The sequence below is a fragment of the Xyrauchen texanus genome, chromosome 11, assembly GCF_025860055.1.
Source record: "Xyrauchen texanus isolate HMW12.3.18 chromosome 11, RBS_HiC_50CHRs, whole genome shotgun sequence".
Taxonomy (NCBI): Eukaryota; Metazoa; Chordata; class Actinopteri; order Cypriniformes; family Catostomidae; genus Xyrauchen; species Xyrauchen texanus.
In genome coordinates this window covers 6,387,863-6,414,022 of record NC_068286.1, presented here as the reverse complement: position 1 = coordinate 6,414,022, position 26,160 = coordinate 6,387,863, and the positions used below count along the sequence as shown (strand labels likewise).

At 38.3% G+C, this 26,160-nt stretch overlaps 1 protein-coding gene across 2 annotated transcripts in view; it reads right to left on the bottom strand.

Moving 5' to 3' along the window:
• Nucleotides 1–23,787, bottom strand: part of LOC127651408 (phospholipid-transporting ATPase ABCA1-like) — a 42,800-nt gene extending 19,013 nt beyond the window's left edge. For both annotated transcript variants that reach the window (XM_052137211.1, XM_052137212.1), the window contains exons 1-17: nucleotides 23,649–23,787; nucleotides 21,777–21,882; nucleotides 18,890–18,983; nucleotides 17,882–18,023; nucleotides 17,210–17,328; nucleotides 13,179–13,300; nucleotides 10,983–11,174; nucleotides 9,774–9,863; nucleotides 5,714–5,951; nucleotides 5,470–5,609; nucleotides 5,085–5,201; nucleotides 4,313–4,507; nucleotides 2,930–3,135; nucleotides 2,618–2,794; nucleotides 1,942–2,164; nucleotides 532–753; nucleotides 98–302 (exon numbers count right to left, since the gene is read on the bottom strand). In XM_052137211.1, the coding sequence (XP_051993171.1) occupies nucleotides 98–302; nucleotides 532–753; nucleotides 1,942–2,164; nucleotides 2,618–2,794; nucleotides 2,930–3,135; nucleotides 4,313–4,507; nucleotides 5,085–5,201; nucleotides 5,470–5,609; nucleotides 5,714–5,951; nucleotides 9,774–9,863; nucleotides 10,983–11,174; nucleotides 13,179–13,300; nucleotides 17,210–17,328; nucleotides 17,882–18,023; nucleotides 18,890–18,983; nucleotides 21,777–21,842 (2,548 nt within the window). In that variant the 5' untranslated portion in view covers nucleotides 21,843–21,882; nucleotides 23,649–23,787. The remainder of the gene's footprint in view (nucleotides 1–97; nucleotides 303–531; nucleotides 754–1,941; nucleotides 2,165–2,617; nucleotides 2,795–2,929; nucleotides 3,136–4,312; nucleotides 4,508–5,084; nucleotides 5,202–5,469; nucleotides 5,610–5,713; nucleotides 5,952–9,773; nucleotides 9,864–10,982; nucleotides 11,175–13,178; nucleotides 13,301–17,209; nucleotides 17,329–17,881; nucleotides 18,024–18,889; nucleotides 18,984–21,776; nucleotides 21,883–23,648) is intronic.
• Nucleotides 23,788–26,160: the final 2,373 nt, after the last annotated feature.

The following is a 26,160-nucleotide window of genomic DNA, read 5'->3' as shown; positions in this document are numbered from 1 at the left end:
TGTGAGAGGGATGTTTTACACCATCAAAAACCTCAAAGCCTTTCAATGTATTACAAGTATTAACTACACATTCACAACATGGCCAATGAAGGCTTACCAGGGAATACAGCTTCAATGTACCAGGTCATGACAGCGTATAGCACAGAATCAAACAGCATGAGGGAAATGGATGTGGTGAGACTGTAGCTGTCTTCATGCATGGGGCTGGACAACAGGTTACTCCACTGAATACCCACCCCCTGCTCCTCAAACAGAGCAAAGTACTCGCAGCCGAAACCAAACGCCACCGGAGACAAGAGACTCTGAGGAAGAGAGAGAGATGGAGACATTCAATGCAGTGTGGTATAAATAGCATCAAAATAGCAATTTACAGAGGCAAGAATGAGTCCGACCAATTTGGGTTTTTTAATTGGTGGCAGTTTTCGGTGCACAGTTATGAGCCGATATTCTCAAAATGGCCAAATATCATACAATGTATCGGCCTGGCCCATATATCAGTCTATCATTACAGATGACATGATTGACACTCACCACTACCAATTTGGCCCCAAAGCCCACGTAATCCTGCCAGGCCACACACAGCACATAGGGTAGGTAAAGGGTGAAGTATATAATGCCCCCGCAGGCAGCCGCGAGGTTAGCACGTGAGAAAAGAGTGCTGATCAGGAAACACTGCATGATGGTCACAATGGCGAAGGAAGCCAAGAACAAGTAGATTACACCAGGGTCACTGTAAGGCAGCAGATTTCCAAACTGAGCCAAAAAGAGAAAAAAAAAGACATTTTAGGAATGCATTTTTTATTTATTTTACTGAGAATGCACTTTGCAACATACGAGCAAAAGCCAAGCTTTGAAAAAATACGCAACAACAATGTTGAACCGTCCACCATATATCAGGAAAGCGTACTGTATACTCTTTTCAGACGTATGTCTGTGTAAGTTCTGTGTGTTTGGATGGAATTAAACAGAATTGTGTAGAAATCATAAGCGATAAGTGAGCATCGATGTTGAATCTGCAGTTTTTAATTATGCTACTTCATAACTGAAGAACACCAGGTAAAAATGTTGCAAAATCACACTTCATTCCAGCCCATATAAAATAATATCCATTCAGTTTATAACACTTTATGAGTACATTTTTAATTTATGAATCTTACAAGAATTAAAAGCATTTACAGAAACTTTAAGCTTTTGTTTATACATTTTTTACGTTTTTTTAACCAAGTTACTGCACAATTTAAAGTGATATGAAAATTCAAAAATGAAAATTCTCTCATCATTTACTCACCCTCATGCCATCACAGATGTGTATGACTTTCTTTCTTCTGCAGAACCCAAATGAAGATTTTTAGAAGAATCTCTCAGCTCTTTAGGTCCATACAATGCAAGTGAATGGTGACCAGAACTCAGAAGGTCCAAAAAGGACAAAAAGTCAGTATAAAAGTAATCCATATGACTCCATTTTTAAGTCCTTTTTACTGTAAATCTCCCGTTAAGTTTTCACTTTAACATTCTGGTGTGGAAGTGACTTTCACTTTCACAATCAGTCACCTACTGGACAGGGCTGGTCAAAGGTGGAGATTTATAGTAAAACAAAAAGGCCATAATATTGATCTTTTTCATATCACATATTGATCATATCACTTCTGTAGACATGGATTTAAACACTGGAGTCTTAAGGATTACTTTTATGCTGCCTTTAAGTCCCTTTTGGACCTTAAGAGTTCTGGTCACCATTCACTTGCATTGTATGGACCAACAGAGCTGATATATTCTTCTAAAAATCTTCGTTTGAGTTCTGCAGAAGAAAGAAAGTCACACACATCAGGGATGGCATGAGGGGGAGTAAATGATGAGAGAATTTTCATTTTTGGGTGAAGTGCTCCTTTCACAATTTTCAAAATTCAAAATCAAGTTCCATTCAATCAAAAGATTCCATACCTTAAGGATGAACACCAGTAGGGCGGCGCTAATGAGCAGTGGTATCAAACTACTGATGAACCAGCTCAGCCATAAGGTTCCATTATTTAAACCCATTATCCTCATGGTCTCCTTCAGTCTAGCTTCCTTCTCGTACACCACACCTTTGATGATGATTGCCACCGAGTACATCCAGGCCAGAGTCATGAACAGAGGCATTGAACGACTCATGACCCGAAGAAACCTAGAGCAAAAGAGACAGGATGAGTTAGACTTTCCGGCCTTTTCTGGGCTGGTATAATAGAAGACTAAAACTCATTTCCGAAGCCTAGGGAGTTCACTACACAGGCAGCATTTACTACACTGACATGTGCCTGTTCCAAAAAGGTAAGATAGATGCCTCGTTTTGGCCCAACTCTAAAGCAGCATTGCATGAATCCTTTGCAGAGAATCCAAATATTATCATTAATATGCCAATTCATACAATACCAAAAAATATGATTAATCTCTTTTTAAGACTATTTTATCCAATATTTGTACGCACAATGTATTTTTATGCTTATGAGGTTCCATTTCATTTGGGATGCAGCCTAGGTTTCGGAACATACATACTCATTTGAGCTGTTTCCATCGGAATCTGTGAATCTCGAAAAGTAGATATGACTGTTCTCGAGTCTACAAAAATGACAGTTCTTACATGTCGTCCACATAGCAGGGATAAGGCATCTGTTGGATGTAAACTCCAGTTTTCTCTTTAGTGCCCGTCAGTGCCCGGATGATTCCATGCTCAATAACATCCTGCAGGTAGGAGAAGCCGCCCCAGATGTAGCGCAGATCTTCAAATGGGTCAGCCCGGGGACCTGGGTCCCAATAGCTACAGCAAACACAACAGTTAGATCAATAAAATCTCAAGTCAAGTATTAAGAAGCTATAAGAATGAATATCTAGAATAATCACTACCATAAAATGTGATTAAAATGGAACAATGGATAGATATGGAGACTCATACCCATCCTTGATCTTGTTGGTGCGTTCCACATTGTCAATGTCCATACGGATCTTGTAGTTGACGTTGGGCGGCAGCTCAGCTGTGTTGGATTGCATATCAGGAAACACTATCCCAGCCCAGAACTTGCGATCATCCAACAGACGCATGGATTTATTTACCAAACGCTCCTCATTAGCCACCGGCTCCAACTTATCCAGGGTCACACACTTTAGGGAGAGAAGTTGAACAGTTTATTGGTAAGCAGTCAGGCTGGGTTAACAATTGTCAATTCTGGTATTTGGGTAAAGTGGGACAATCTACAAGAGTATATCAAACTATACTGAAGTCAATTCAGTTGACTTTGAAATGGCTTAGCCTCATGGCCTGCTTTGGCGATTTGCCTGAAGTTCAAAAGTGCATGTGCTGTTGGAAGTCAGCACAGTTGATTCATTAATGTCATTTATTGGAGAACTGAGAACTGTTTCGTTGTCTGTGTGCCGACCTGACACAGTAACACAGAAGACACTAGACAGACACTAAGAAACATACGAAATCAGGTATACAGATTCAGTTTTCTGGTTAGTGGTGATCGCAAGATGCACACTTAAAGGGATAGTTCACCCAAAAATGAAAATTCTCTCATCATTTACTCACCCTCATGCCATCCCAGATGTGTATAACTTTCTTTCCTGTGCAGAACACAAATTATGATTTTTGAAGAATATTTCAGCTCTGTAGATCCATAAAATACAAGTGGAAAATCACATAAATCAGCATAAAAGTAATCCATAAACTCCAGTGGTTTAATCCATGTCTTCAGAAGTGATCTGATGGGTGTGAGTGCAACAGATCACTTTCACATTCTTCTTTTTGTGTTTTTGGTGATTCACATTCTTCATGCATATCGCCCCCTACTGGAATGGAGCAAATTTTAAGCAAATAAGGACTTAAATATTGATTTCTTTCACTTCTGAAAATATGGATTAAAACACTGGAGTCATATGGAGTACTTTTATGATGCCTTCATGTGCTTAAAAATATTGGCACCCATTCACTTGCATTGTATGGATCTACAGAGCTGATGAATTCTTCCAAAAATCATAATTTGTGTTCTGCAGAAGAAAGAAGGTTATACACATCTGAGATGGCATGAGGGTGAGTAAATGAGGAGAGAATTTTCATTTGTGGGTGAACTGTCCCTTTAATAATGCTGATGCACTCTCTGACACGTTCGCCTCGTTTGATAATCAAGTCAACGGACTAGACATCAGCCACGGTCTTCTGAGCAAGTTCAGGTAGTGTAAATCAAATGTTTGTGTAATGTACGAGCATACACGATCAATTTGTTCACTTAAGTGTTTATAAATGCAGAAAGTATTACTGGTTAAACCATTGTATGTATACCTCCATGAATCGGGAGATGGTTTGTATGGCCTGATCGGTCTCGTTGAACACCTCTCGCCATGTGTACGCTGTCCCGTGGGGACGTGCGTCTTCCGATGCCTTGGAAAGAAAACTGGAAACATCCTCCACATGCCAGTCTGTCCCGCTCAGCTTGGCATTAAAGAAGCGAGCGCTAGCATTGTTCTGGAGGAGTGTCTGTTCGGGAAAAATAACATTGATTTATGTTGAGAACGTACAATATATTGTAGATATTAAACAATAGTTATGCTTGCCTTAGCAAACGCCACTGATTCTTTAGTGCATATACAAATAATAGATGTCACAGATTTTAATTATGAAAAATATAAACGAGACCATCAATGTGTGACGTAAACAAGAACCATTGTGATTACACACAATCAGATTGACTTTGAAAGTCAAGACATATCAGGATGTGGCCAGGAGGAACTTTTTTGGATTTTGCTACCAAGGTTCACGAATAAGCCCTAAATTTCCCAAGTGGTTTGAATAAGTATACACCCCACATAGCACCACACGTTGTGTGCCATGTGAGCTAAGCTTTGAGGTGTTGCTGTACCTCTTATGTCCAAAAGGGGGCAGTATGAAGTTCTTATATTTGCCACTCTTTGCTAAATCATGTGGTAAGAGGTGAATTTCACAGGCTGAGTTCCCATACTACATGTTTGTCTATGGCAGAAATAGTAGTAGTAGTATGCCATTTCAAACTCAGCCACAGTCTCTTGGCTCAAGTGGGTGTTTTTGTGTAACTCACCCGAACCAGGTCCATCTCCTCACTGTTTTCCATAAAGTTCCAGATTTTGGGTCTCATCTCTTCCCACATTCCTCCGAGATCCCTGAGCACTCCAAACTCTTGAAATGTCTTATTGACCTGCGAGTAAGAGAGATACAGTTAGAATGGTATGTAAATAGCCACACTTTAGACTTGCGGCATAAAGTCTGGTCAAATTTTGTGATCAGAATTACTGTTCATCCAAAAGTACTGATTATTTCACAGACAGACAACAAAGCGAAATACACACTTTAGCTTATGGATGTCTAGTTTACTTGCTTAATGACTTAAATCAAAATTTCTCTCTTTAAATGATTTGCCACATTTGCTACGCATTAGCAATGCTATTCATTAGCGGTCTCCTGACCTCTTGTATGATCCTCTGGGTGGCTGGAGTATCTGGCGTGTACAAGATCTTTCCCATGAGCAGCGGCTTCAGTGCCCTCCAGATCATGCGAGAAATGGGACTCGACTCCAGGCTTTTAATCAAGGTGTTACAGTATGGCGCTAATGGAAAGTCAAAAATGTTAGTTAAAACTTGTGAGTACGTCATTTTAGCCCTAAACTTTTTGGCTCTCGCAAGTAAGGGAGTGAAGTATGAATTCACTCACTGGAGGAGTTGTCGTAAGCGGACTCGTCGTCGCTGTCGTTGCCGGAGCTACCGAACAGGGCCTTGTAGTTGTTGTCCTCGTACCAGTTGAGGGACTTTATCTTCAGACCTCCGCCCTCGGGATGGCCGCAGACGATGCGGGACACGGCTTGGTACATGTGGTTGGGGGACTGCGTGCTGTTTCCAGTCAAATACAGGATCTCGTTTCGCATGTCTCGCCAGCTCTTCATACTCGCAAACTGAGAAGTGCAAAGGAATGATTTAGTCAAAAATGTAGGTAAAAGTAGGAACTACTTAAAGGTGAAAGTGTCATTTCTGCGAAACTTGCGGCATCTAATACAATTTCTAAAATAATTACTTTCCAAACAGGTTTCTGGAACACTCCCTCCCTCTATAATTGACCAATTAAATTTCTGTGCCACCACAGACTAATCGCTAGCCCCTGCCCGGTCGGGCAGGGGCTAGCGATTAGTCTGTGGTGGCACAGAAATTTTCGGGCAGTACATATTAAGTCTTGTGCTCAAAAATGTCAATTGCGTGTGGGGTGGCCAATGAGGTTCAGTCCATGGTGGCCACGGCCACCCCTGGCCACCCCACACGCACGCAATTGCCATTTTTGAGCACAAGACTTAATATGTACTGCCCAAAAATTTTGGACTGATCGCTAGCCCCTGCCCGGCCACACCTGTGAAAAACTCCTGGCTCCGAAACATGCTTATTATCTCTATATGTCTGCCTTGTGCAATTTTTACTATTGGTAAAGACTGTAAAGGTTTTTAAATGTGCTGTGAATCAGCATACAATGATAAAAACGAGCACAACAATGTGGAAATAGAGCATTCATTTAGTGTATTTAGGGCTAATCTGTGCTTGGAGTGCTATGAAAGGGAGTTTATGAAAATTGGGTTCTTGTGCCACTCGCTTAGCAACAAGCTGAACAGAGGAGCTGCTGTAACACGCTCGTGCCAGCCTGCGAGGAGAGGTTACTATCGGTCATTCTCCTGATGAATCCGAAAAAGAGCTCATGAGAACAAAGAAAGATTCCTACTTTCAGACATCGCAATAATGAAATCATGTAAAAAACGTGTTATGAAAAGTATGATCTGGTGTAAACAAGAGTGAGCGTTTTCATTCTGCAATGCATGGATGGCTTGGCATGTTACATAAACCTTTGTTTGAATGTTTTAGGATGGGTTATAACCGGTTAGATCTGTAATGGAAGAGTCAGTATGATTCACAGGGCTATATACACATATCATATGCACTTCCCATAATCACCATTATCCCCTATAACGTAAACAAAATAAACAGACCAAAAGATCAATAAAATGCATGTTAACATACAGTTGTAGATAACTTGAACTAACATCGAACATGCTTTTACAGCATTTACTCATATTTGTACATATACGTTTAACGTTAAAAATATATTAGCATATGTTAACGTTAGTTAATGCATCATGAATTAACAAACCAACATTCACAGAATTTATTCATCTCGGTTAATGTTCATTAATACATATACGGTACTTTTAATGTTGAAACTGTTTTATGTCAGTGTCAGAAATTTACTTTTACATTATAGGGCTGAATTTTATTTTTAGGGGCATTTTTTCAAACCATTTGAAATCAGCGGTGTCTCATACGCTTATTACGTCTTACCCAAAGAATTAAATCAGCGTCAATTCACATTTTAGACCATAATACATTTAACTAAGAACGTAATAGAATATTAAGAACCATTTTTTGCTGCAAAATTGAGAATTTTTGGTGGCATTTTTGCCCACAAGCCCCCACAAAATTTCTGACCCAAGGATTATAAACTAACGTTAACAAAGAACAATACTTTTACAGCATTTATTATTCCTGATAATTTATGTTAATTTCTACATATATTAATTCTCTTCTAATGTTCAAATGTGCACTAGTTGGGGCGGCTGTGGCTCAGGTGGTAGGGCAGGTTGTCCACTAATCGCATTCCCAGCTCACAGTTTTCCACATTCCTCAATTTACTTCAACAAGGAATGCTCAGCCGATAGCAGGAATCATTTGATACTACTTTAAGTTCTTGTGTACATGTCCGTCCTATTATTCTGCTATGGTAAAGTGCATTTTAATGAAAAGGTTCTGAGTAACGAGATCACACATCAGCTACATCATCCAGGAGTCATGTATCCTGTTATTTCATTAAGGAAGGTTTTATCTATGCCCATTCCACACTTAACTCAGCTCGTGGATTACATTAGTAACGTAAGAGACCTATTGTTACATCTGTCACCTTGTAAGCTATCATAAGAGGCATCTGAAAAAGCCCTGGAGGCCAGACGGGCATGCATACATTAGAGAAATAAGGCATGACCTGGAGTAACCTCGCTGTCTCTGGCTTTAGCGAGGGTTACCAGAGTTCAGCTCTTATGTGAGAACAAAGAACTAATGCCGGTCAGCGCTGTGTTGGCGTTTCCTCAATTTCCGTTTCTGTTTCAAATAACACAATTAAGTCTGACTGAAAAACCGGATTGCTTAGAAGAAAAATTCCCAATACACAAATGCCCTGTGTCATGTAGCAACAGGACAGAGCAGGAAAAGTCTGCTTTTCAGGCCCTTCGAGATATTAATGCATTACCTCACATTGATTGAGCTCAGCACTTTTGCCCAGAGCTGGCAGGAGCTGACAGCTGGAGTCATGTGATAGAGCAAGCTGCTGCTGCTAACTCATTTAGCACACTTTCTCAGGTTTGGTTTCTAAAGCAGTGATACTAAAGTGGGCAGCATAAGCTGGGTTGGCCTTGGAAGACCCTCATCAACACGGCTAATATGTCAAGAGCGGAGATGGCTCACCGAAATGGCTGGTCCTCTATACAAATGTTGATATTAGGGCCTTCTGCTTGAACATGCTCAAAACGTTCATTTTTGACCATGACTGAAAGTCATCATAAAATCCACATTGACCAGTTTTACTTTCTTAATACACGTTCCTGGTCTTAAAGTGAAGGATGCATTGGTGTATGTTATTCCAAGACAATGAAAAACCTTCATAAAACATTTTTTCAAAATGTAACAATTGGCTGCGCCTCTGACAAGTCTTTCCTTCACTGCTGATGCCACCAAGCCCTCTGGCTTTTTCACCAACATGATCACATGGGAATTCGACATTTTGTTGTTTCCGAGAGTTCCAGTACACAAGGATCAGCCACATTTGCAGACTCACTGACAAGCGTTATCTCCGATCAGACATTTTTCATTGGCTCCTGCGTGTACCTCCCCCCTGTGGCATGACCGGAAGCGGTGGCGGTGTCGACAGTATGGGAGACCCGGGTTCAAATACCGAGTTGAAACCAGGAAGTAATCGTGTTCGCATAATCAGCATAATTCGAGCATGATGGTTGAAGGTTGCATTTTCCCCTCTAACATTAAATTTTTTGTCCACCGATGTTTAAGTTTAGGGTTTGGGTAGGGGGGTACAGTTTATAAAATATGCATTCCACTTCACTGTATTACAGCCTGTACAGCTGAAAACAACTAGTCCCCTCTGTGGACATTTCACCTGGAAAATGGAGCTCACACGTGCCAATCCGCCCTACAACACTTACCGCTTTGGCCACTGGGGGCAGTGTTTCACATTTCGGTTTGCTCAGACCAAAGCTGAAGAAAAGACAACCTACTGTTTATGATTTCATGCTAAAAATCGATCCGTTTTTAACCCCACATGGCTTCATTCTTGTATGTAACGCCCACTTTTCACTGTCCAATCAATTCCTGATGAAAAAAAACAAGCTCTGACCTACATTTTTGTATTATTCAATATCCTGTTTTTTGACCAAAATGTACATTATGGAAGTAGAATGGGTTGCAAACGCCTTTAAAGTCTTTAAGTTCTTTTGTTTTGACTTTGCCATAAGCTTCAATAAGCATTTTGTGTTGACTAATCCAGATCCACTGGTCTTTACCGTCTAATATGGAGTTAAGAACATTTGGAAAGCTGAGGGTGGGATTAAACACTTCACCTCAGTGTCTAATTCTGTCTCTAAAAGGGGGTGAGGGATATTTTAGGGGGCACTTACCTCCACTGCTAATGCTCCCAAGCTGTCCAGCAGTCTATCTGTTGCCACGGACACATCTTGGATAATCTTCGGGTCGGACTTTACATCTTTCTACAATGCCAAAACATAGTTTGAAACATTATGAGCTAATCAAAGGAATCATAAACATATACAAATGTAAATTATTTTACACGTTACAGTCTCTGATGCATCCCCGAAGTCAGAAATATACTCTACACAAGTATGCAAACACAGGCGCGAATGCTTGGCCAAAGCATTGCAAACGGTCCTCTTGTACATTCTCAATTCTTGCATTACCTTGGAGGTAACAAACGTCAAAACTCAAGGGGACGATAGAATTACAATCAAATGTCTGTGCCATTAAACAAGCATTCAGGCATATAGCTATAAACTTAAACTACGTAACTTTCTCAGCAAGATTCTCTTTAAACCGTTCCTCCACCATGACAGTAGTTGACCAGGAAAAAAACCTGACCATAGAAGATGCAAATTTACAGAATGGTTACACTACGTTAAGCGAATGTCCGCGATAGCACCCCTTGTGGTAATACAGGAACTGCAATCAGCAATTGCGTTGCATCGTGAACTGCATTCAGGCACATACAAAAACATGTTAAATCGAGCGTTGTAGAAGCGTTTGCGTAATGGTACATGCAATGAGTCTTCAGGCCTGACGCTATTACTGGGGAAATACAAATTAGCATGCAAGCTATACAGTAACGCCACTATACTATTGTGATCAACAAGCCAAATGTGAAATAGGTCATTGTCCCCCTTGCTTGCATAACTAAATTACTATGTAACAGTAGTGAACCGCCATCTTGAAATCTCACTCAGAAGACAAAGAAATCACTCACTCTGAAGTGAATGTACACAGACTCTTAACAAAGACATCAATATGTGAAGACTTTTGGCTGATGGCCACTGATGTCCCAGAAATATGCTGAACTAATTATTCTGATTTAGAAAAACATTATGTAAAAGTGATCATTATGGGACCACAATGTTAGCCTTGAAAACGTGACGAAGTTCACTTGGGCCATAATATTAAAATATACATAGCCTAGATTGCCTTAGAATGGTTTATTGGACTGGTTGTGTTGAGTTTATTGTGCACAAAGTGTATATTGTCATGACAGAATGACAATCAAGCGACTGCATGAGGCTTAGTCCAATGAATGGGATTTGTGTAACATTTTATTTACTTACCCTGATTGGCTTCAAAAAGTCCAGGTTAGACAAAAAGTGGCTCTCTGCATTGTTCAGCCATTCAGTCGATGATTGGCAGATGATGTTTTGAGTCATCTGAGACACTTCTTTATCAGCTATGGTCACGAATTCCTCCAGAGATGTGGAATTGCACAGGTCCCGAAGGTGAACAGCAAAGCCTTTAATAAGCACCTGTAGATAAAGAAAAAGCCATTAAAACAACTAAACATGCGCAAAGCCTTTTTCAAAATGGCGATATTCTTTACGACTGTAAATAACGGGAATTCTCGTGAGTCAAAGAGAGATGTTGAATGATGGATCCCAAATCAAAACGGTTCAGTTTGGACAGCTCTGTGAGGATAATATTATCTAAAACAGCTTTTTTTAAAAAGCGGTCGATCTCAAAAAAAGAAACAAAATATCCATTATTGGATGAACTTCCCTTTGGAGGTCTCAAATTGAAACAGTACGTACAAGTGAAGCAATCTCTAGAGAGTGGGTGTGAATGAGTGTGCCGATTCTCAAGAAAGAATGTTCTGAGATTACACAATGACATGCTCATTCTTCCAGGCAATGGACAGAAGCCTTGTTTTTCACCTCTCCTTTTATAGAGCGACACACTAAAACAACCTCTTAACAGTCCACCATTCAATCTTTGAGGACCAGACATGCTTAGTAGATGCCTATGGCTAATTTGGGAACCCTATATGGGTGAAGTGTTTTATTTGTGCACCACTAGTAGCACCGTACAGAGTTGCAAATTGGAATTCCTATTCCTATTTTAAAGGAATTTTCCAGGTTCAATACAAGTTAAGCTATATTGACAGTATTTGTAACATAATGTTTGAATAATTTCGATTCATCACACGTTTATTTAGAAATAAAATGCAAAAATAATGGTTCCAGTGAGGCACTTACAATGGAAGTGAATGTGGCCAGTAAATAAACATTAAAATACATATTGTTTCAAAAGTATAGCTACAAGATGTAAACACTATATGTGAGATCACATTAAGGAAACTTAGAAGTAATCCATAAGACTCAATATCAATATAATAGGTGTGGGTAAGAAACAGAACAATATTTAAGTGATTTTTTAGTCTAAATCTCCACTTTAACTTTCACTTTCTGGTGTGAAAGTGAAACTAAACATGTACCACATGAGTGAAAAGTGAAAGTGGAGATTTAGGGTATATACAAACACCACCACCTATTATTTTACTTCTGAAGACATGGATTAAACCACTTGAGTTTTATGGATTACTTCTACGTTTCCTTTATGTGGCTATTATGGAGCTACAAATGTCTAAATCACCATTCACTTGCATTGTAAGGACCTACAGAGCTGAAATATCCTTCTAAAAGTATTTGTGTTCTGCAGAAGAAAGAAAGTCATACACATCTGGGATGGCATGAGGGTGAGTAAATAATTGCACAAAAATGCATTTTTGGGTGAACTATCCCTTTAATGTCTAAGGACTGGCTGCATTCACTTGCATTGTAGGTGCCTTACTGTAACCAAGATGTTTAGTGTACTGGAAGTGGCCACTATCTTGTTGTACATTTGTCTGATGTGATTAAATGCAATCAGCCCTGCATAGTTTTCCAGGAATTGTCCTCTGGCTGTAGTTCTGCAAGGCAACAGTCATGTGGCCCCTCTGCTTCGTCATAACCCCCCTCCCCCTCATATTTCCCGGCACGTGCGCTGCACAGCTCTCTCGCTACAGCGGTGCAGGAGGTCCATTATCTATAGCATCTGCCTGCGACCGTCCGATTCCAACATGAAAACCTCACGTTTGAAAAACCGTCTGCTTCATATCTCAACATGCCAGTGATCTGTTACATAACAGATATACTGACATTTATTGACTACACCAGATGGAGCATCGGTGTAAAACGTTTTAAGAGTTGTGGGCATTTGTGAAGGTACCAAGGCTACAGATCCTAACAAAAATGTCATGTTAATTTTTTAAGCACATTATATAATCTAAATAACCTTGTTGTACTATTTTAGGTGAATATATTAGTTAATATGACCAAATGATAAGGTTAAAATGACAGATCAAGTAGAAATAGATCTTTAAGGTACAAAATTCCACATTTCCGCTGTTTGCAGTGCACTTGATGGGGTTGTTTTAAGACACTTTGTTCTGATTGGCTGATTGACAGCTTGTGACTGTCGTCCTGTACTTTTACCTTCTCCAAGTTGATGTTGGCCTCCACTATCTGTCTCACTGCATGTTTGGGCAGGGTGGCATTTCTCTCCAGAAACTTAGACAACGTTTCATTATCACGCAGAAAGTCCTTCAGCTTGAAGCCTGTGAGGAAAACGAAACCCAGTTATACTAAAAATATAGCAATGAAATTAAAATACAATTCTAAAGGTTTGGACACATCTACTAATTCTACAGTATATTGTTACTATTTTACACATTTTAGGAAAATAGTAAAGTCATCAAAAATATGAATTAACCCAAATGGAAGTCTGGCAATTATGTAGTGACCAAAAAGCTAATCAAATTTGTCTTATTTGTACATTTGTACTGCATATACCGATATTGATTTATGTCATACAGAGACTTCCAGAACGTATATCTACACAAATGGATCTTCAAAATGCCCAGATAGTGTCAGATTTTCAAAACATTTTTAAAAGGTGCACTCAGCAACTTTTTGTTCATGTCATCTTAGACTTACAGTGACACCTAGTGGCCTGGATGCTGCATCATTCATAATCAAGCTTTCAGTTACAGATGCCACTGCAGAAATTCACTATTCACAATCAGCCATGATTAATTTAATCCAAGAGTGAAAGTGTCCAATAACAAGACGGTTACTGAGATTAAGTGAGTAGTGTTTCAGCTGAGTCATGTGATTATAAAATGGCAGCCCCATGAGGGCGCCCCTGCCCCATGTAGAATAAAACAGCTTTTATGAGGATACTGATATGACTGCAGTCCTCATCTCATGTGAGTGCTCGTGATTTTATACATATGTTTCAAAATTACAATTCATTTATTTGGAGTGAGACTTTTTTATTGGGTAACCAATGACTGACTCCACCTTTAAGACCATTAGAAAATAATGGAATAGAACATATTCAGATATATTTTGATGTTTTATTTGTCATATATCAAAGAGTTTATGCAACAAATCTAGAACAGGATTCATTAATTCCACACAAATTTCAACTGGGACGCAACAGGCAGTCAAACACATATTGACGCATAATAGACACACAAGCTGCATTTTCTCAGGCACTTTTTGAGTCTAAACAAATGCGCATCTTTCAACATTTCAGTGGTGCACCCAAATGACAATAGCCAAATCAGACTGTTCATGTGTTGTACTTGCTATAGTTTACTTCCACATTGCTTCAATGTCAATCACTGAAACATCAGCGCCACCTTGAGAAAGAAGTAGCATATATAATATGTATGTGTGCACTGGTAATTCACGATTCTCACTCAGAACATCAATGTGATATATTGGTCATTTGTGTGAATATAGTACTCATTGGTCTCTTAATAAACAAAGAAATATATATATATACTGTGATAGTAAACTTATATATAAACTAAAGACCCGATGTATGCATAAAAGTATTAAAACATCAGCTTTGAAGTCACATGAAGGTCATGATAAAACTGACTTAGAAGGTCTTCATCAGTTAGTTTATAATAATAATAATTTCCAGCACACCTAACAAGCTTGCCCCTAATAGTGTACTTGTTACTCAAGTCATCAAAAGTGTCAGTGAAGTCAAATTCAAGGTACAGTTTACTTGTGAGCACTGAGAAGTGTTTTGTATTAGACGTCATTTCCAATCAAGCTGTCGTTTTGCCAAATTACACAAAAAGTACAATACAAAAGAGTCAGACATTTTACTTAAAAAAAAAAAAAAAAACATGCATGTACATACACTGCTGGACATTATTGGACAAATAAAAAAAAAAAAATAAATAAAAAAAAAGATTTGTTAATGCCTAACTCATATGAGATTTCATGCTGACTAACAGAAATCAAAAAATTAATTCATAACTCATTACATAAAGCAATGATTCACCGGTGTTGCACGATGAACAATGTTTATTTTGTTGTCCAGAACATCTTGAAAAGCATGACTCCATTGCAATTCCCATCTCAATGATAAAGCGAGTGACGTAATGCAGCAAAACCATTGCATTAGATTACTTCAACAGTCACGAGGGGATTGTCCATTCAGTTCATCATACAAAAAGGAAACAACAAAAGCTAGTAAGAGACTGCAGCAGTGTGTTTCTCACAGAGCCACATTGTGTTGCGTGTGTCAGAACATTCCAGTAGTCAACGGTATGAACCAGTTTGAGTCAGCCTCTTTCCTCCAGGGTTACTGTAGGTCATTCTCCTTTCCTCACAGTGGTACAGTGACAACATTTCAGTTCCCTAAATGCATCGGAAAGCACTTCAATGTTCAGGAAGCATTTGAGAATGATGCTCGATTTCAGAGGGTGTACTGTGGCAAATTTGTGTCTCGTGCAAAACAAAGACGCTTTAAAATGTGAAAAAATGTATTGCTCAGAGGGTGCTCTATCATAACTCACAAGACGTACGTAATGAGAAATGCTCCATTTAAGTATCAACTTTGTCTCATTTAGGAGAATGCACAGAAATTAGACAATTGTTGACAGTGCAGTACAAAATGAATGTGGATAGCATAGCATGGAAAATTCGGTCTTGGAAGAATTTGATGAGAAATATAGATCATATTAAAATCTCAAGCTTTTGATTGGAGAATTCTGGTATATTTGCATATCATTGCTGTCTAGGAGAAACAATTGAGATATTAAAGCGATATCATTTGTGATTTGTCTTTCGTATTGGCATCAGCGCAGACAGTTTAAATGCAATATGAGCCGCCCCTTTTGCATAACTGGGCAGTACTTAAGCAGACCAGATGAGTTATCCTAACGCCATCTTGTTCGTCTGTGACAGGCAGCTAATAGCTCTCATACTTCAGCAACATTTCTAGCAATTACTGCATGTATGAAGTCAAAGTGGAATGTTTTACATCAAAAGAGCACACATCTAATGTCTCAGTGGTATTATAATGTTTAACAGACATGACTCGTCAGGCTTGCTAATTCACTCTGGGCAAACTGGATCCTGTTTATCAAGCCCCAGGTGCATGCAGCAGTCCCTCCGGAACATTAATTAAATGCTGTCAACTGTGAGTAGATGCAACTCCCAGCATCCCTTTCACAACAAAATCAAGACTAAATGTACTTAATGTCTTTATTGAGGGATTGAACTACAATCCCATAAAGCATTGCAAATTACGTAAAATCAATGGAAAACTAAAAACTATTAAGTATTTAAGTATAGAAACAATATACTTAAGTTTTATTGCATAATAGTGGTTTGAGAGTGTAGGGAGACCGACTCCATTTACAGTACGTCATTGAAGTGGGCGGTGCTACAGAGCTCTTTTGTATGCCACGATTCTCTGATTGGTGGATTTCTCCCCTCAGGATTGTGGGTAGTGTAGTTTTTCACCAGGGTTTCCACTATTTAACACTATTATTGGCCTAAGGGCCAATAAAATGGGCGGAAAGTACAAACCCGAGGCGAATCTAGTGATCATAATATCATGGGGCCAACAAGCAACCACCTAACAACCATGCAGAACACCTTAGCAACCACACAGCAAGATGCTAAAAACATCATAACACCCTGGCAACCATCTTCACACAGACCCTAGCAATGCAGCAGAGAGTCCAGTACAGGTTTTTTTAGCCTTTCAACTTGATTTAACAGTATGTGAGTCTCAGTATTTGTAGCTATACAACATGTTTGAAGAATGCAGAGATACACTTCAAACTCTCAAATTCTTGAAGGTGGATTTTTGTCATGATGAACTGCACCTAAGCCGGATGTCAAACAGGAAACAGATGCAAAAATCCCACTGGCGTTTACCATTTCAGTGAATACAGAGAGAGTTGCTAATTGTAAATGAGGGTTTGGGGACTTGTTACCCCAGCTAGCAGTCTACACTTAGTTAAGCACAGGTCATTTACAATGGCAGGGTGACGCAAGCTCTTATAGTTTGCAGCGAGAAGGAATAATTTCACAAAAACGTCAGCAAACTTTAGAAACCTTTATGCCAAGAAAATAATTCTGGTGCAAACTTATACAGATCTTTCAAAGCATTTTCACATCATTCTACTCAGACTTTAGGTGTGACGTACCTTCAGTGTTGCTTTGCAGTTTTCTCAAGGCCCTGACGAGTCCTTTGAAACCTTCAAAGCTTTTGTCATGTTGGCTGTAGAGGAGGATTTTCTTGGCATCGATGAAGAGTCGGGAGATACTGTAAATGATGACAGTAACATGCATATTAATGGAAGCTTGTTGTAATGTTTTTGATTACAGGAAATATGGCATCATTCCAGAACTCTCAAACGGTGCGCTCATGCTATTTCCAGTCATCACTCGAAACCCGACTACATTGTGAAAGAACTCAAGCAACAGATTTCTGATATAATAATGTATGTTACAGTATATACTAGTGACATAATCATTTAACTTAATACATTTTGTTGTGAATGCATAGTGTTATTTTGTTTTGGAAAGCAGCTGAAATCAGAGGTAGACCGATATATCGGTTTTACCGATTAATCAGTGCCGATGGTCGCTTTTTTGGAGGGGGGGGGGGTAATTTCAAAATAAGAGTCGTCTGTTTCGGGCGTCATCTGTGCCCATCATAGTAAGGAAAGAATACAATTTTTTTTTGACCTTCTATGAATCCATTTTTTAAACTATCGGCTGATGAATCGGTTATCAGCATCGGCAAAATCCACTATCGGTCGACCTCTAGTTGAAAATTTACAATTCTGTAAAGTTTCTATGTTTAATATGCTTACATTGAGTCGTTGAAGTTGCCCACCATCCCTGGGGTCTCTCCGGGGGTGGGGTAGCGAAAGCAGGGGTTGTTGGCATTGCAGATGATGCCCTGCATCCATGGTAGAGACCCTGCAGAGGGCATAGCCTTATTGGGAAAGTGGCCTAGAAAAAGACGGGCAAATGGGACACAGCAATCAGATTTACTTCAAACTGTAAAAAGCCACTTTTAAAGTCAACATGAATCGCTGTTTGCAAACCCTTTTAACTTACATAATCGGACAGACTTCTGAGAATAAAGTAGAAAATGGAGCTAGGTGGTTGAAAGTAAGAGGGCTTGGTGACGTGAGCCAAAAAGGAATGTTGTTTCAGTGGCGGAGCAAATTACATTTACATTTATGCATTTGGCAGACACTTTTATCCAAAGTGAATTACAGTGCCCTTATTACAGGGACAATCCCCCCGGAGCAACCTGGAGTTAAGTGTCTTGCTCAAGGACACAATGGTGGTGGCTGTGGGGATCAAACCAGCAACCTTCTGATTACAAGTTATGTGCTTTAGCCCACTACGCCACCACCAATCTATTATTAAATTATTAGGCTACATATTTGATCAGATGAAGAATACAGACATTTTCATTTGCATTTAAAAAAATAACGTGCACCAATAATGTACAGAAAGAGTGTACATTAAGAAAGTAAATAGAGTTGGTTTTGATCACGTTGAATGTCAAATATGAAAACAAATACATCCGTCGCAAAGTATCTGTAAAACCAAACATTGACTGCAAACTGGTTTTCAGAGATCTTGCGATATTTATGTAAACTTTCACTCTGTTCTTGGAGCCGGTTTGCTGTCGATGACCTTCCCTGGGGACAAGGGTGTGATTTCCAAAGAGGAGCAAATATTGACATTTTGGGTTGAATTAAAAAAGACACAATGAGTGTGACACAAGCATAAATCAATCTGTTGCAATCATCTTTTCAATCGTCATGACATGAAATGTTTTTGAACCATTTTAGGCCACTTACATTCATGTTGCTCGTAGGGAGGATAGTGAAGTCTGACAGAAATCAGGATGAAAAAGATGAAGAGGGGCCACACTATTTCGACCAATAGCTGAATCTGGAAGAAGAAGAAGAGAGTGGGACATTTACTTATCTGTTGAAATGAAACATTCTGGATTGCTTTGGTTACTCCCTAATGGACTTGAACGCAACTGAGGCTTTTCTTCCATGAATGAGGATCTAAATTCATTCCTGCAGATTTTGTGCACTTCATTCACATATCAAGTTTTGCAAATGTTGGCTTGACAAACCTAGCCAAAACATTTAGAATAGTTTTAAAAGCTTGACGTTTGAAGCTAAAAGGTTTTATATTCCTTACCGGTTCAAATAGATAAACTAAAATACAACTACAGGGATTTGAAATGATGGTTGACAGACTTCCTGTTTACATCACGCCTTGTTCATCACTAGTTCCTTCTGTTAATACAGTACATTCAATGCTTAGTGCAGGTATTTCGTGTCCCTACTAATCATCATTTAATCAGTTTCTGAAGTACAAGTCTCATACCCAAGCGATTACTAGACAATATTTTTCTTTATAGAAAGGTTGATAGCATGTGCAGAGCTCTGTTTGACATTGCTTACGGCAAATATGGCTCAACTGTGGTGACGACCACAGAACTGTGTACGGTGCAGTACTTAGTACGAATTACAATCCCACTAACACACTATTTATACACTTATAACACATAAGTACTTCAAGAGAAACTTTAAATAAAACCCTCTCTGGCTATGTTTTCTGGGGTTTTTATGGGGGTGGGGGGTTATGTTGAATGATGTAAAAGCAGAATGTCTTTAAATTGGTGCAAGTATTCATGTTGATTTAATGTTACATGCAAAGCAGTATCTGTTGGTGACCCCCAGAACCTCACAGATGTTGCCATACAGAAATATGAGAGTCTAGGGACACCATATGTTCAAACAGGAATTAATTAAATTGGAAACTAAACTAAAGAAAAAAATATATATTGGTAGGTTTACAGAATCTACCCTTGTTCATATTAATAAAGAAATACATGTAACCAAGTGAACTTAATTAAACTGAGTTGTTTCAATGAAAAAACTGTTTACTTTAATCCAGTGTTATTTTGTGCGGTTATGTGTCAAATGAAGATAAAGTGAGATACTCGTTAGTGGTTAATGTTTTGCTTTGTTGACATTTAGTACAGAGTTTCTGTTATGTTGGAGTTTTGGGGGTTGCCATTATGGTGAAGGAGTGGAGGTTGAGTTTAGGTACATGATGTACATGATATCTATTGCTCTCTTCATTGAACGGATGTTAATGGGGCTTTTCCACTGCACGGTACAACTCAACTCGACTCTGCTCGCTTTTTTGGGGGTTTTCCACTGTGGATAGTTTCTGGTACCTGATACTTTTTTTAGTACCACCTCGGTCGAGGTTCCAAGCGAGCCGAGACTATATGTGACGTCAAAATCCTGCAGATCACTGATTGGTCAGGGAGAATCGTCACTACCAGTGTCACTGGATTTCCGACACGGAACCTCAACCCGCTAGTTTTAAAGTTAGCAACAGCGATAGCTGTATCATTTGTTCACGCGGCTTTCGAATTGTGAAAAAATAAATGGCTGTGTGCAAAACCTCGCCGTGGTCAATAAACGAGGTGCAGACGGTCCACTCGTTAGCGATGATTGAAACGAAAAAGTCTTGCAGGAAGTGTCTCAGCTGTTTGCCGCACACGGCTGCCACCGGACCTACCAACAGTGTAGGGGAAAGTAAAAATAACTTACAAGTGACTACAGAACCATCAAGGAAAAGTGGAAGTCGTTCGACCAAATGGACGCTATCTTAACCAGCGAGCAATGGGAGGGAGAGTGCCCTGGACTGGCGTTGATCCAAGATGGAGGATGGTACGTTTTGTTACGTTAACTCTATACTCTGATTGAAAGCTTCACTTTATTTAGTTGACCAGCTACTGGAAGCTTCTAAAACATCCAGGCCAATTTAAATGTTACACTTGTGTAAAATCACCATACAACAACTGCTTTATGCAGCACAATGAGCTAGCAGCTAACAGCTAATGTGTTGTGTAGAGTAGAGGTGGTGCATCTATGATGATCAGAATATAATCACACCCATGTTGAGGGGCACTAAACTGCAGTGGAAATGCAAGCTCAGAAAAGTAAAGTGAGTAGAGTTGAGGCGAGTCGACCCGCAGTGGAAAAGTGCCAATAGTCAACTATAGTATAGTGACCAAGCTGCACTCTGTATTGCTTTACACCAGCATGTATTTAGTATCCTTACATTCACTGGCATTAACTAGTACATAAAGAGATTCATTTGAGTTACTTTGACATGTTTAGTTACATTGGGTTTACTTAATTCAACTAGGTTCCCTCCACACAAAATATTTGAGTTAAGAAAACTCATTTCAAACATGTAGAACCACTGTCCATGACAGAAACAAGTTCAGCCAAAGAGTTATTTTTTTGAGTGTAGAATTATTTCATTTTATATTGTTATTGCTTCATCATTATTTGAGTTTAAACATCTAACTGAATTAATTCACTACTGAATATAGTCAAATTCTTGTCAAATCCACCTCTGTGTGGAAAATCGCCAATAATGTGTTCAAAAAGTCTGCTTTATTTTGCACTATTTTCTGATTTCATTAAATGATTTCATTACAAACTCTAATATGATGAAAAGTTGCATTGAACCATTTAAATTTTACTTTATGATTATCTCCCGGTTTAAATGAAAACAATCTCAGATTTTCAATGTGGGCTCTCTTTGGGACCACAGCGAATGTTTTCAGAGACAACTTCTTTCCAACATTTGAACAGTTTATCAGGAAATGACAAAAGCTCTATGCTTATGGTGTGAGCTTACAGTCTGTCTCCTTCTGTAAGTGAAGTTCTTCCACAACAGTAAGCCCAGCTGAGTGGAGACAGCCATCTTGTCACGGATCTACACCGTCCGTGCCACCTTTCTGGAACTGTCGAGGCAAAAATAAGCAAACGAAAGAGACGTCAAGCCCATAGCCGACCAAAAACACCAAGCTCAATATGCTTCAACAATTCACCCGAGAGATGCAGAACATGCAAATGCAGATCAAATATCTCACACCAACTTTATCACAGTGACTTCATAAGATGGAGAGACAACATCCACACAGCTCTGACTCACATGCATTAAAGTAAAACGAGACTTTAGGACCAGTAAACATTCAAGAGATTGCCATGGTTTGTAGTCAGGGATCTTCCATCTCCCTAATGTTTTAAATGATTTGTTTATTTGGGAGAATTAAGACTGTAGTGGTCTACATCACTGTGACTTCAAAACGCATCTGGTTAGTTTAATCGGCAAAATGTATTCATTCATCATCAGTACTCGAACTAGACTGGCGTATCTGTTTTCCTTTCATGTCAGGGCACAAGTAGTGTGAGAGGAAACGGTGCACAATGTCTCATTGAACTGAATCTCAAATATCACGATGTCCTGCTGGTGTTTTGATCAGCCTATATAATAACAGTGATGTGCATATTCAAATAAGCCTAAACTCGTTATCATTTGTTCATAAACGTGATGTTACAGGGAGTCCAAATGAAATTGGCTATATTTACAATGTCTGTCCAAAAAGCGCAATAGTATTTGTTGTATATGACCTTTGATATATGCAGTACTAAGACTAGTTAGAATCCCCATGGTCCTAAAATAGGCTTCATGCATCTACATCCAAAATTATATACATGTTTCTTCTCTTTTTGGATATTTTCGTGAGATTCACCCCATTTGATTCTGATGATGTTTCTTTTTGTTTTTAGCGCCCCTAGTGGACAAGACTATTATCTTGTTTTTCTCCTTGTTCACCATTTTCCTCATCAAAATCACTTCACTTGCGTCGTGCGTTCACTGCATTGTGATGTTGCGCCGAAAAAACAATTATTGCACATGCCATACAAAACCAACCCATCAAAATGATTTGATGCTCTCCGACAAAAGTAGTAAGAAACATCTCGATCAGGACTGACATAAAATGATATGCAAATAGTTATAAGCAATGCATTGGGGAAAAAACTATCATATTTCATGCAACTGTGCTCTATTAAGGCTTCTCAGCCCCCATATTCATTTGTTTAGCCTACTATGCACAATCTTTGCACATGTTTCTTTGTTTTGCATTTATGGCAACAAATTACTTATTTATAACAAAACATGAAGCGACATATGATTATACAGAGAACTCTAGCCCTCAAGTGAGCATGTTAACCCCAAAGGTGTTTCTAATCGCGATGGTTAACAGATGCACAAGAGTTGCAGAGCTCGATGCGCTTCTCATTGTTCCGCAGAGGAGATGAGAGGAGAGGTTACTCTCGGTCAACTCGCGCCGAACGGGAACAAACAGATGCTGACACGAATGCATTTATAGACTTCTTTGTTCAACTCTTTGCTTAAGTTGTCATCGACTAAATAGCCTACTTATAACATAAACAGTCAACAATAAGCAAGCTGTCTTCACGCATGTCTGCCGCGAAGTTTGCAATACAGCGCAGCGCATCAAGTGTTTACGACCACAACAAAATAATAATAATAATAATAATAATAAAATCGCGTATTTCACTAGAAAATAAAAACACAGCGTTTCCGATGACAGAAATAGCAGGTCTGTAAACAATTACTGAAAAAAAGCCAAACCTGACATATCCATAATATTCGCAACAAAAAGGAAAAACCCAAGAAAATTCATGTTTTTCTACTCACCGCTTTTTTTCTATCTTAAAAAAGATTATTCCTTATTGGATAAACTGTAATTCCTTGTTATAAGAGCGGAGGAAAAAAACGCGTCTTCGCTCGATGTTATGATCTCTGCGATGTGTGCTCTTGTGGACGGACCTTTTTCCTCTCCTCCATCCTTTTATAGCGCGAGCGATGCGTCCGCTTTGAGACGCGAGGTTACTGTCGGTCAAAACGCGCTGCTGCTGTTTGTGCTCGAGCCTGCGTTTAAGGAAAGCACGTGCGCACCCAAAACAGCTCTTAAAAGGGCAACGCGGGTTTACTCAAAACAGTTCTTTTACGTTTCCTTGTGCATCTTCGATGATTTATGACATGAAAGAGCGTTAATTAAATGCAAGGCATTATTTACATGTTTTTCTTTTTGTCAGGTTTTATGTTCTTTATTGGCATAATAAATAGTTGAACATTTGCATAACTACATACAAATAGAATCGAGGAAAACAGAAATAGTGAAAAAAATTACATAAACTAAGTGAAGATAATTAATATAAATATTAATATTATAATACATCATATAACTTTGTATATTATCATGTTTATGGTGCAATTTAATAAAATAAATAAATGAATACAACAAAATATGAATAAAACAAAGTTAGAAATTAAGGTGATAATAATAATATTAATCAATTTAAATATAAATATTATAAAATATGATTATATATTATTATATTATATATTATTATTTTTATTATGGTAAAATATCGTGGAAATAAATAAAACAAAATTTGAGTATAGTTAGAAATTAAGGTAATAATAATATTTTTATAATAATAATAATATAAATAAATATTCAATTTAAATATGAATAATATAAAAAATATATATTATTGTATTATTATTGTTACGGTTAAATATGGTGAAAATAAATAAATGAGTTAAATTAAATATGAATAAAATAAAATTAGAGCTTAAGATAATAACAATAATAATATAAATCAAGATAAATATGCATAATATAAAAGATGATTATGTTTTATTTTGTTGTATTATCTGTATAGCAAAATATCGTGAAAATAAAATAAATTAAACTTAATATGAATAAAGTTTGAAATGAAGGTAATATTAATAATAAATGTAATAAAAATGTTGATGACAAAGCAAAAGTCTGTCAAAAGAACATTTTCTCTCTCTCTCTCTCTCTCTGATCAGTGTGTGCATGAATTAAGCCTGACTGATATGTGGAGGTTGTGGTGGCATGCATCCTTCTTGGAAGACCTATTTCTCTCACATGAATGGCAGCAGTTTCATTGTGAAAGCAAAGACTCATGATAACTGTTGATGCTGTTCCTGGGCTTGTCTGGTTTTGTTGGCAATTCATGCTGTTGTTACCTTGCAACAAATTAATGCATGTAATCGATGTTTGGCATTTTTATGTTTTAAAAAGAAAGTAGATTTGTTACTCTGGGATATCCAGTACCGTTCCATTCACAGTATGTGTCTGAATCAAGGATGTAACCAAATATAAGATTGGGTGGAGGAATAGTTTAAAGGAATAATTCACCCAAAAATAAACTAAAAAAAAAAAAATACTTAGAAGCTCCTAAAAGCACATAGGTAGCATACAAATAATCCATATGTCTCTAGTGGTTTAATCCATGTCTTCTGAAGCGATGTAATCGATTTTGGGTGAGAGCAGACAAAAATATAACACATTTTTCACTATGAATCTTGACATCAGCAGTGGATCGAGCTTGAAATCATGATCATGCCTAGAGACGGCAATGGCAAGATGCACAGTGAAAAGTTACAATATTGTCATTCTCACACAAAAAAAACCCTGATTGTATCCCTTCAGAAGACATTTATTTAACCACTTGACTTATAGATTACTTTATTTTGCCTTCATGTGCTTTTTGGAGCTTCAAATGTTTTGGTCACCATTCAATTGCATTGTATGGACCTACAGAGCTGAGATATTCTTTTACAAATCTTTATTTGTGTTCTGCTGCACATAAATGTGTTCTGTTTATGTGTGTCTTGCAGAAAGAAAGTAATGCACATTTGGGATGTCAAGAGGGTAAATAATGAGAGAATTTTCATTTTTGTGTGAACTATCTCTTTAATCTTGAATCTTGATTGACCACAATTCGGAATACTAGGGAATGACAGTTCCCCCTCAATGTCTACGGCCCCAGTCTGAAAGCACACACATTATCACATACAGTGGGTACGGAAAGTATTCAGACCCCCTTACATTTTTCACTCTTTGTTATATTGCAGCCATTTGCTAAAATCATTTAAGTTCATTTTTTTTCCTCATTATTGTACACACAGCACCCCATATTGACAGAAAAACACAGAATTGTTGACATTTTTGCACATTTATTAAAAAAGAAAAACTGAAATATTAAGTATTAAGTATTCAGACCCTTTGCTGTGACACTCATATTATATTTAACTCAGGTGCTGTCCATTTCTTCTGATCATCCTTGAGATGGTTCTACACCTTCAATTGAGTCCAGCTGTGTTTGATTAT